Source organism: Panulirus ornatus, chromosome 56 (genome assembly GCF_036320965.1).
Source record: "Panulirus ornatus isolate Po-2019 chromosome 56, ASM3632096v1, whole genome shotgun sequence".
NCBI classification, from domain to species: domain Eukaryota; kingdom Metazoa; phylum Arthropoda; class Malacostraca; order Decapoda; family Palinuridae; genus Panulirus; species Panulirus ornatus.
Window position 1 is genome coordinate 30,354,421 of NC_092279.1, and position 12,281 is coordinate 30,366,701.

At 42.2% G+C, this 12,281-nt stretch overlaps 1 protein-coding gene across 1 annotated transcript in view; it reads right to left on the bottom strand.

Moving 5' to 3' along the window:
- LOC139766047 (leucine-rich repeats and immunoglobulin-like domains protein 3) overlaps positions 1–12,281 on the bottom strand; it is a 290,521-nt gene that overhangs the window by 17,854 nt on the left and 260,386 nt on the right. The window contains exon 11 of the mRNA XM_071694188.1: positions 8,878–9,309. Coding sequence (XP_071550289.1) covers positions 8,878–9,309 — 432 coding nt within the window. The remainder of the gene's footprint in view (positions 1–8,877; positions 9,310–12,281) is intronic.

A 12,281-nucleotide genomic window follows, 5' to 3' on the forward strand; every position in this document is an offset into this window, starting at 1 on the left:
ATTGAGATGTATATATACACATATATATAGGATAGGGGATAGGGGAGAAAGAATACTTCCCACGTATTCCCTGCGTGTTGTAGAAGGCGACTAAAAGGGGAGGGAGCGGGGGGCTGGAAATCCTCCCCTCACGTTTTTTTTTTTAATTTTCCAAAAGAAGGAACAGAGAAGGGGGCTAGGTGAGGATGTTCCCTCAGGGGCCCGGTCCTCTGTCCTTAATGCTACCTCACTGGCGCGGGAAATGGCGAATAGTTTAAAAGAAAAAAAAAAAGATGTGTATATGAGTGGATGGGTCTTTCTTCATCTGTTTCCTGGCACTACTTCGCTGATGCAGGAAATAGTGATTAAGTATAATAAGTATAGAAGAAGTTGACAAAAAGTGAAGGGGGAAAGAAGAAAAGGGCAACCAAACTGGAGATGGAGGGATGAAGTGAATAAGGTTTTGAGTGTTTGGGGCCTAAACATGCTGAAGGGTGTAAAAGTGTGCATGGGACTGAGTAAACTGGAGTGATGTGGCATACAGGAGGATACATGCTGTATATGAAGTGGATGAGGAAGACCACAGAAAAGTTTGTGGAGTGTGGTTTGGAGATGGGGCTGTGGTATCAGTGAATTATACAAGGCAGCGAGAGAATATGGTCCTTTCTTCTGTTCCTGGTACAACTTCAGTAATGCAGAAAATGGCAGATAAGTATGGAAAAAAAAAAAAAAGTTCTTTTCATACCTGTTCTCCATTTGCAGCACAAGCGACTTAGCACAAGGAACAAACAACCAACAGCTAACCTGCTTAGAATTTAAGAGGGGTCTTATAGGCTTTAATGAATAGAATAATCATACTGACCTCTTAAAACTGAGGATCCTCCAGAGTCTGCACAAATAATCAATGACCTCCGAAGACCTGGCCGAGTGAGATCTAGAGGAAGCAAGTCTTCATTAGACCGCTGGGCAGAATCACCTGTACCAGAGTCTTTGCCACTGGAGTGTTCTGAACCACTGTCCTGTCCTGCAGTGGTGTATGGCTCAGGAGGGTTGGCTAAGAGTGGAGTGAATGTATGCACAAGGTCTGGGGGTAAGTGATGATGTGCAGGTAAGTGGGGAGGATATGGGTTCAGCCCATCTTCCCTTGGATATCCAGCAGGAGGACCTAAAGAATTTGTTTGGGCTCGTTTCCTGGTCTGATGTATGATGACCACCCAAACTAATGATGTTATTACTACACAGCACACTACTGCTATGACCACTATGCCAGTTGTTGTAGATGTGCTTGTAGTATCTGGAAAACATAAGAATATTGGCTTACACAAACAGCTCTTGCTACTTAAAGAATTCCAATAATATGTAATATATTTTCCATGACAGAAAGAATTATTACATGAGTAAGGAAAATAATAAAAAAATATTAGACATGTACCAAATCATATTCTTACTGAGGAAAAATAATGTTATTTCACACTAAACAGCAAAGAAGCTATCCTTTTAAGTATTTCTTTAAAGGGCAATTAAACCTAGGCTGCTCATGAGGCGTCGAGGGATTCCATAAAAAGGCATCAAATCCCTAGGATTTTTTTTTTCCAATATGATCATTTTGTCTAAATGTACGGCATCAACATTTCTTGATTATATCAAACCACAGAAAATTCAATTTTCAATGATAAAATACAAAAAAGATTTTGCAAAGTTTTCTTCAATTTTTTTTTTATACTTAATTGCCATTTCATCATTAGTGAGGTAGTGCCACCAAACAGAAAAATGGCCCATCCACTCATATACACACATATATATATATGGGGTGAAGATAGTGCTGAGAGTAAGTGAGCTTGGAAAGGAGACTTGTGTGAGGAAGTACCAGGAGAGATTGAGTACAGAATGAAAAAAGGTGAGGACAAAGGACTTTCCAGAAAAGGTAGAGGATGTGTGGATCAGGTGTTTGCTTTGAAGTAAGGGGAGTGGGGGAGGAATGGGATGTATCTAGGAAAGCAGTGATAGCTTGCGCAAAAGATGCTTGTGGCATGAGAAACGTGGGAGGTGGGCAGATTACATAGGGTAGTGAGTGGTGGGATGAAGAGGTAAGATTGTTAGTGAAAGAGAAGAGAGATGCATTTGGATGATTTTTGCAGGGAAATAATGCAAATGAGTGGGAGATGTATGAAAGAAAGAGGCAGGAGGTCAAGAGAAAGGTGCAAGACGTGAAAAAGAGGGCAAATGAGAGTTAGGGTGAGAGAATATCATTAAATTCTAGGGAGAATAAAAAGATGTTTTGGAAGGAGGTAAAAAAAAAAAAAAGTGAATAAGACAAGGGAACAAATGGGACCATCAGTGAAGGGGGCTAATGGGGAGGTGATAACAAGTAGTGGTGATGTGAGTAGGAGATGGAGCGAGCATTTTGAAGGTTTGTTGAATGTGTTTGATGAAAGAGTGGCAGATATAGGGTGTTTTCGTCGAGGTGGTGTGCAAAGTGCGAGGGTTAGGGAGAATGATTTGGTAAACAGAGAAGAGGTAGTAAAAGCTTTGTGGAAGATGAAAGCTGGCAAGGCAGCGGGTTTGGATGGTATTGCAGTGGAATTTATTAAAAAAGGGGGTGACTGTATGGTAAGGTTATATAATGTATTTATGACTCATGGTGAGGTGCCTGAGGATTGGCAGAATGCTCGCATATTGCCATTGTACAAAGGCAAAGGGGTTAAATGTGAGTGCTCAAATTACAAAGGAATAAGTTTGTTGAGTATTCCTGGGAAATTATATGGGAGGGTATTGATTGAGAGGATGAAGGCATGTACAGAGCATCAGATTCGTGAAGAGCAGTGTGGTTCCAGAAAAGGTAGAGGATGTGTGGATCAGGTGTTTGCTTTGAAGAATGTATGTGAGAAATACTTAGAAAAGCAAATGGATTTGTATGTAGCATTTATGAATCTGGAGAAAGCATATGATAGAGTTGATAGAGATGCTCTGTGGAAGGTATAAGAATATATGGTGTGGGAGACAAGCTGTTAGAAGCAGTGAAAAGTTTTTATCGAGGATGTAAGGCATGTGTACGTGTAGGAAGAGAGGAAAATGATTGGTTCTCAATGAATGTTGTTTTGCAACAGGGGTGCGTGATGTCTCCATGGTTGTTTAATTTGTTTATGGATGGGGTTGTTAGGGAGGTGAATGCAAGAGTTTTGGAAAGAGGGGCAAGTATGCAGTCTGTTGTGGATGAAAGAGCTTAAGAAGTGAGTCAGTTGTTGTTCGCTGATGATAGAGTACTGGTGGCTGATTCATGTGAGAAACTGCAGAAGCTGGTGACCGAGTTTGGTAAAGTGGGTGAAAGAAGAAAGCTGAGAGTAAATGTGAATAAGAGCAAGGTTATTAGGTACAGTAGGGTTGAGGGTCAAGTCAATTGGGAGGTAAGTTTGAATGGAGAAAAACTGGAGGAATAGAAGTGATTTAGATATCTGGGAGTGGATTTGGCAGCAGATGGAACCTTGGAAGTGGAAGTGAATTATAGGGTGGGGGAGGGGGCAAAAGTTCTGGGAGCACTGAAGAATGTATGGAAGACAAGAACGTTTTCTTGGAATGCTACAATGGTTGTGAGGTGTGGGCTATAGATAGAGTTGTGCGGAGGAGGGTGGATGTGCTGGAAATGAGATGTTTGAGGACAATATATGGTGTGAGGTGGTTTGATCGAGTAAGTAATGAAAGGGTAAGAGAGATGTGTGGTAATAAAAAGAGTGTGGTTGAGAGAGCACAAGAGGGTGTTTTGAAATGGTTTGGTCACATGGAGAGAATGAGTGAGGAAAGATTGACCAAGAGGATATATGTGTCAGAGGTGGAGGGAACGAGGAGAGGTGCGAGACCAAATTGGAGGTGGAAAGATGGAGAGAAAAAGATTTTGAGTGATCAGGGCCTGAACATGCAGGAGGGTGAAAGGCGTGCAAGGAATAGAGTGAATTGGAACAATGTGGTATACTAGGGTCGACGTGCTGTCAATGGATTGAACCAGGGCATGTGAAGCATCTGGAGTAAACCATGGAAAGTTCTGTGGGGCCTGGATGTGGAAAGGGAACTGTGGTTTCGGTGCATTATACATGACAGCTAGAGACTGAGTGTGAACGAATGGGGCCTTTGTTGTCTTTAAAATAAAACAAAATATACATATATATATATTTTTTTTTTTTTTTTTTTTAACTTTGTCGCTGTCCCCCGCGTTTGCGAGGTAGCGCAAGGAAACAACGAAAGAAATGGCCCAACCCCCCCCCCATACACATGCACATACACACGTCCACACACGCAAATATACATACCTACACAGCTTTCCATGGTTTACCCCAGACGCTTCACATGCCTTGATTCAATCCACTGACAGCACGTCAACCCCTGTATACCACATCGCTCCAATTCACTCTATTCCTTGCCCTCCTTTCACCCTCCTGCATGTTCAGGCCCCGATCACACAAAATCTTTTTCACTCCATCTTTCCACCTCCAATTTGGTCTCCCTCTTCTCCTCGTTCCCTCCACCTCCGACACATATATCCTCTTGGTCAATCTTTCCTCACTCATTCTCTCCATGTGCCCAAACCATTTCAAAACACCCTCTTCTGCTCTCTCAACCACGCTCTTTTTATTTCCACACATCTCTCTTACCCTTACGTTACTTACTCGATCAAACCACCTCACACCACACATTGTCCTCAAACATATATATATATATATATATACCGGGTATACCGGGGTTGACGTGCTGTCAGTGGATTGAATCAAGGCATGTGAAGCGTCTGGGGTAAACCATGGAAAGCTGTGTAGGTATGTGTATTTGCGTGTGTGGACGTATGTGTATACGTGTATGGGGGGGGGTTGGGCCATTTCTTTCGTCTGTTTCCTTGCGCTACCTCGCAAACGCGGGAGACAGCGATAAAGTATAATAAAAAAAAATAAAAATATATATATAGTGAAATGAAGCTCAAGGGTAAATGGGAAGAGTAGTTTGGGAATGTCTTGGGGGTAAAGTCAGGGGTTAGTGGGAGGACAAGAGCAAGGGAAGGAGTAGCAGTACTCCTGAAACAGGAGTTGTGGGAGTATGTGATAGAATGTAAGAAAGTAAATTCTCGATTAATACGGGTAAAACTGAAAGTTGATGGAGAGAGATGGGTGATTATTGGTGCATATGCACCTGGGCATGAGAAGAAAGATCATGAGAGGTAAGTGTTTTGGGAGCAGCTGAGTGAGTGTGTTAGTAGGTTTGATGCGCGAAACCGGGTTATAGTGATGGGTGATTTGAATGCAAAGGTGAATAATGTGGCAGTTGAGGGAATAATTGTTGTACATGGAGTGTTCAGTATTGTAAATGGAAATGGTGAAGAGCTTGTAAATTTATGTGCTGAAAAAGGACTGGTCATTGGGAATACCTGGTTTAAAAAGAGAGATATACATAAGTATACGTATGTAAGTAGGAGAGATGGCCAGAAAGCTTTATTGGATTACCTGTCAATTGATAGGCACGTGAGAGAGACTTCTGGATGTTAATGTGCTGAGAGGTGCAACTGGAGGGATGTCTGATCATTATCTTGTGGAGGCGAAGGTGAAGATTTGTAGAGGTTTTCAGAAAAGAAGAGAATGTTGGGGTGAAGAGAGTGGTGAAAGTAAGTGAACTTGGGAAGGAGACTTGTGTGAGGAAGTACCAGGAGACACTGAGTACAGAATGGAAAAAGGTGAGAACAAAGGACGTAAGGGGAGTGGGGGAGGAATGGGATGTATTTAGGGAAGCAGTGTTGAGGTAGGAGGTTTGCAGATTAGAAAGGGTAGTGAGTGGTGGGATGAAGAAGTAGGATTATTAGTGAAAGAGAAGAGAGAGGCATTTGGACGATTTTTGCAGGGAAATAATGCAAATGAGTGGGAGATGTATAAAAGAAAGAGGCAGGAGGTCAAGAGAAAGGTGCAAGAGGTGAAAAAGAGGGCAAATGAGAGTTGGGGTGAGAGAGTATCATTAAATTTTAGGGACAATAAAAAGATGTTTTGGAAGGAGGTAAAAAAAAAAAAGTGCGTAAGACAAGGGAACAAATGGGAACTTCAGTGAAGGGGCAAGTGGGGAGGTGATAACAAGTAGTGGTGATGTGAGAAGGAGATAGAGTATTTTGAAGGATTGTTGAATGTGTTTGATAATAGAGTGGCAGATATAGGGTGTTTTGGTCGAGGTGGTGTGCAAAGTGAGAGGGTTAGGGAATATGATTTGGTAAACAGAGAAGAGGTAGTAAAAGCTTTGTGGAAGATGAAAGCCGGCAAGGCAGCGGGTTTGGATGGTATTGCAGTGGAATTTATTAAAAACTGGGGTGACTGTATTGTTGACTGGTTGGTAAGGTTATTTAATGTATGTATGACTCATGGTGAGGTGCCTGAGGATTGACGGAATGCGTGCATAGTGCCACTGTACAAAGGCAAAGGGGATAAAAGTGAGTGCTCAAATTACAGAGGTATAAGTTTGTTGAGTATTCCTGGGAAATTATATGGGAGGGTATTGACCGAGAGGGTGAAGGAATGTACAGAGCATCAGATTGGAGAAGAGCAGTGTGGTTTCAGAAGTGGTAGAGGAAGTGTGGATCAGGTGTTTGACTTGAAGAATACATGAGAAATATTTAGAAAAGCAAATGGATTTGTATGTAGCATTTATGGATCTGGAGAAGGCATATGATAGAGTTGATAGAGATGCTCTGTGGAAGGTATTAAGAATATATGGTGTGGGAGGCAAGTTGTTAGAAGCAGTGAAAAGTTTTTATCGAGGATGTAAGGCATGTGTACATGAAGGAAGAGAGGAAAGTGATTGGTTCTCATTGAATGTAGGTTTGTGGCAGGGGTGTGTGATGTCTCCATGGCTGTTTAATTTGTTTATGGATGGGGTTGTTAGGGAGGTGAATGCAAGAGTTTTCGAAAGAGGGGCAAGTATGCAGTTTGTTGTGGATGAGAGAACTTGAGAAGTGAGTCAGTTGTTGTTCGCTGATGATACAACACAGGTGGCTGATTCGTGTGAGAACTGCAGAAGCTGGTGACTGAGTTTGGTAAAGTGTGTGAAAGAAGAAAGCTGAGAGTAAATGTGAATAAGAGCAAGGTTATTAAGTACAGTAGGGTTGAGGGACAAGTCAATTGGGAGGTAAGTTTGAATGGAGAAAAACTGGAGGAAGTGAAGTGTTTTAGATATCTGGGAGTGGATTTGGCAACAGATGGAACCATGGAAGTGGAAGTGAATCATAAGGTGGGGGAGGGGGCGAATGTTCTGGGAGCGTTGAAGAATGTGTGGAAGTCGAGAACATTATCTCGGGAAGCAAAAATGGGTATGTTTGAAGGAATAGTGGTTCCAACAATGTTACATGTTTGCGAGGCGTGGGCTATGGATAGAGTTGTGCGCAGGAGAGTGGATGTGCTGGAAATGAGATGTTTGAGGACAATATGTGGTGTGAGGTGGTTTGATCGATTAAGTAATAATAGGGTAAGAGAGATGTGTGGTAATAAAAAGAGTGTGGTTGAGAGAGCAGAAGAGGGTGTGTTGAAATGGTTTGGTCACATGGAGAGAATGACTGAGGAAAGATTGACAAAGAGGATATATGTGTCACAGGTGGAGGGAACGAGGAGAAGTGGGAGACCGAATTGGAGGTGGAAGGATGGAGTGAAAAAGATTTTGAGTGATTGGGGCCTGAACATGCAGGAGGGTGAAATGCGTGCAAGGAATAGAGTGAATTGGAACCATGTGGTATACCGGGGTCAATGTGCTATCAATGGATTGAACCAGGGCATGTGAAGTGTCTGGGGTAAACCATGGAAAGTTCTGTAGGGCCTGGATGTGGAAAGGGAGCTGTAGTTTCAGTGAATTATTACATGACAGCTAGAGACAGAATGTGAACGAAAGTGGCCTTTATTGTCTTTTCCTAGCACTACCTCGCGCACTTTTGGGTGAAGGGGGTGGTTATTTTCATGTGTGGCAAGGTGGCGATGGGAATGAATAAAGGCAGACAGTATGAATTATGTGCATGTGTATATATGTATATGTCTGTGTGTATATATATATGTATACATTGAGATGTATATATACACATATATATAGGATAGGGGATAGGGGAGAAAGAATACTTCCCACGTATTCCCTGCGTGTTGTAGAAGGCGACTAAAAGGGGAGGGAGCGGGGGGCTGGAAATCCTCCCCTCTCGTTTTTTTTTTAATTTTCCAAAAGAAGGAACAGAGAAGGGGGCTAGGTGAGGATGTTCCCTCAGGGGCCCGGTCCTCTGTCCTTAATGCTACCTCACTGGCGCGGGAAATGGCGAATAGTTTAAAAGAAAAAAAAAAAGATGTGTATATGAGTGGATGGGTCTTTCTTCATCTGTTTCCTGGCACTACTTCGCTGATGCAGGAAATAGTGATTAAGTATAATAAGTATAGAAGAAGTTGACAAAAAGTGAAGGGGGAAAGAAGAAAAGGGCAACCAAACTGGAGATGGAGGGATGAAGTGAATAAGGTTTTGAGTGTTTGGGGCCTAAACATGCTGAAGGGTGTAAAAGTGTGCATGGGACTGAGTAAACTGGAGTGATGTGGCATACAGGAGGATACATGCTGTATATGAAGTGGATGAGGAAGACCACAGAAAAGTTTGTGGAGTGTGGTTTGGAGATGGGGCTGTGGTATCAGTGAATTATACAAGGCAGCGAGAGAATATGGTCCTTTCTTCTGTTCCTGGTACAACTTCAGTAATGCAGAAAATGGCAGATAAGTATGGAAAAAAAAAAAAAAGTTCTTTTCATACCTGTTCTCCATTTGCAGCACAAGCGACTTAGCACAAGGAACAAACAACCAACAGCTAACCTGCTTAGAATTTAAGAGGGGTCTTATAGGCTTTAATGAATAGAATAATCATACTGACCTCTTAAAACTGAGGATCCTCCAGAGTCTGCACAAATAATCAATGACCTCCGAAGACCTGGCCGAGTGAGATCTAGAGGAAGCAAGTCTTCATTAGACCGCTGGGCAGAATCACCTGTACCAGAGTCTTTGCCACTGGAGTGTTCTGAACCACTGTCCTGTCCTGCAGTGGTGTATGGCTCAGGAGGGTTGGCTAAGAGTGGAGTGAATGTATGCACAAGGTCTGGGGGTAAGTGATGATGTGCAGGTAAGTGGGGAGGATATGGGTTCAGCCCATCTTCCCTTGGATATCCAGCAGGAGGACCTAAAGAATTTGTTTGGGCTCGTTTCCTGGTCTGATGTATGATGACCACCCAAACTAATGATGTTATTACTACACAGCACACTACTGCTATGACCACTATGCCAGTTGTTGTAGATGTGCTTGTAGTATCTGGAAAACATAAGAATATTGGCTTACACAAACAGCTCTTGCTACTTAAAGAATTCCAATAATATGTAATATATTTTCCATGACAGAAAGAATTATTACATGAGTAAGGAAAATAATAAAAAAATATTAGACATGTACCAAATCATATTCTTACTGAGGAAAAATAATGTTATTTCACACTAAACAGCAAAGAAGCTATCCTTTTAAGTATTTCTTTAAAGGGCAATTAAACCTAGGCTGCTCATGAGGCGTCGAGGGATTCCATAAAAAGGCATCAAATCCCTAGGATTTTTTTTTTCCAATATGATCATTTTGTCTAAATGTACGGCATCAACATTTCTTGATTATATCAAACCACAGAAAATTCAATTTTCAATGATAAAATACAAAAAAGATTTTGCAAAGTTTTCTTCAATTTTTTTTTTATACTTAATTGCCATTTCATCATTAGTGAGGTAGTGCCACCAAACAGAAAAATGGCCCATCCACTCATATACACACATATATATATATGGGGTGAAGATAGTGCTGAGAGTAAGTGAGCTTGGAAAGGAGACTTGTGTGAGGAAGTACCAGGAGAGATTGAGTACAGAATGAAAAAAGGTGAGGACAAAGGACTTTCCAGAAAAGGTAGAGGATGTGTGGATCAGGTGTTTGCTTTGAAGTAAGGGGAGTGGGGGAGGAATGGGATGTATCTAGGGAAGCAGTGATAGCTTGCGCAAAAGATGCTTGTGGCATGAGAAACGTGGGAGGTGGGCAGATTACATAGGGTAGTGAGTGGTGGGATGAAGAGGTAAGATTGTTAGTGAAAGAGAAGAGAGATGCATTTGGATGATTTTTGCAGGGAAATAATGCAAATGAGTGGGAGATGTATGAAAGAAAGAGGCAGGAGGTCAAGAGAAAGGTGCAAGACGTGAAAAAGAGGGCAAATGAGAGTTAGGGTGAGAGAATATCATTAAATTCTAGGGAGAATAAAAAGATGTTTTGGAAGGAGGTAAAAAAAAAAAAAAGTGAATAAGACAAGGGAACAAATGGGACCATCAGTGAAGGGGGCTAATGGGGAGGTGATAACAAGTAGTGGTGATGTGAGTAGGAGATGGAGCGAGCATTTTGAAGGTTTGTTGAATGTGTTTGATGAAAGAGTGGCAGATATAGGGTGTTTTCGTCGAGGTGGTGTGCAAAGTGCGAGGGTTAGGGAGAATGATTTGGTAAACAGAGAAGAGGTAGTAAAAGCTTTGTGGAAGATGAAAGCTGGCAAGGCAGCGGGTTTGGATGGTATTGCAGTGGAATTTATTAAAAAAGGGGGTGACTGTATGGTAAGGTTATATAATGTATTTATGACTCATGGTGAGGTGCCTGAGGATTGGCAGAATGCTCGCATATTGCCATTGTACAAAGGCAAAGGGGTTAAATGTGAGTGCTCAAATTACAAAGGAATAAGTTTGTTGAGTATTCCTGGGAAATTATATGGGAGGGTATTGATTGAGAGGATGAAGGCATGTACAGAGCATCAGATTCGTGAAGAGCAGTGTGGTTCCAGAAAAGGTAAAGGATGTGTGGATCAGGTGTTTGCTTTGAAGAATGTATGTGAGAAATACTTAGAAAAGCAAATGGATTTGTATGTAGCATTTATGGATCTGGAGAAAGCATATGATAGAGTTGATAGAGATGCTCTGTGGAAGGTATAAGAATATATGGTGTGGGAGACAAGCTGTTAGAAGCAGTGAAAAGTTTTTATCGAGGATGTAAGGCATGTGTACGTGTAGGAAGAGAGGAAAATGATTGGTTCTCAATGAATGTTGTTTTGCAACAGGGGTGCGTGATGTCTCCATGGTTGTTTAATTTGTTTATGGATGGGGTTGTTAGGGAGGTGAATGCAAGAGTTTTGGAAAGAGGGGCAAGTATGCAGTCTGTTGTGGATGAAAGAGCTTAAGAAGTGAGTCAGTTGTTGTTCGCTGATGATAGAGTACTGGTGGCTGATTCATGTGAGAAACTGCAGAAGCTGGTGACCGAGTTTGGTAAAGTGGGTGAAAGAAGAAAGCTGAGAGTAAATGTGAATAAGAGCAAGGTTATTAGGTACAGTAGGGTTGAGGGTCAAGTCAATTGGGAGGTAAGTTTGAATGGAGAAAAACTGGAGGAATAGAAGTGATTTAGATATCTGGGAGTGGATTTGGCAGCGGATGGAACCTTGGAAGTGGAAGTGAATTATAGGGTGGGGGAGGGGGCAAAAGTTCTGGGAGCACTGAAGAATGTATGGAAGACAAGAACGTTTTCTTGGAATGCTACAATGGTTGTGAGGTGTGGGCTATAGATAGAGTTGTGCGGAGGAGGGTGGATGTGCTGGAAATGAGATGTTTGAGGACAATATATGGTGTGAGGTGGTTTGATCGAGTAAGTAATGAAAGGGTAAGAGAGATGTGTGGTAATAAAAAGAGTGTGGTTGAGAGAGCACAAGAGGGTGTTTTGAAATGGTTTGGTCACATGGAGAGAACGAGTGAGGAAAGATTGACCAAGAGGATATATGTGTCAGAGGTGGAGGGAACGAGGAGAGGTGCGAGACCAAATTGGAGGTGGAAAGATGGAGAGAAAAAGATTTTGAGTGATCAGGGCCTGAACATGCAGGAGGGTGAAAGGCGTGCAAGGAATAGAGTGAATTGGAACAATGTGGTATACTAGGGTCGACGTGCTGTCAATGGATTGAACCAGGGCATGTGAAGCATCTGGAGTAAACCATGGAAAGTTCTGTGGGGCCTGGATGTGGAAAGGGAACTGTGGTTTCGGTGCATTATACATGACAGCTAGAGACTGAGTGTGAACGAATGGGGCCTTTGTTGTCTTTTCCTAGCGCTATCTCGCGCACATGCGGGGGAAGGGGGTTGTTATTTCATAGCGTGGTGGGCTGGTGACAGGAATGAATAAGGGCAGAGAGTATGAATTATGTACATGTGTATTTATGTGTACGTCTGTGTGTG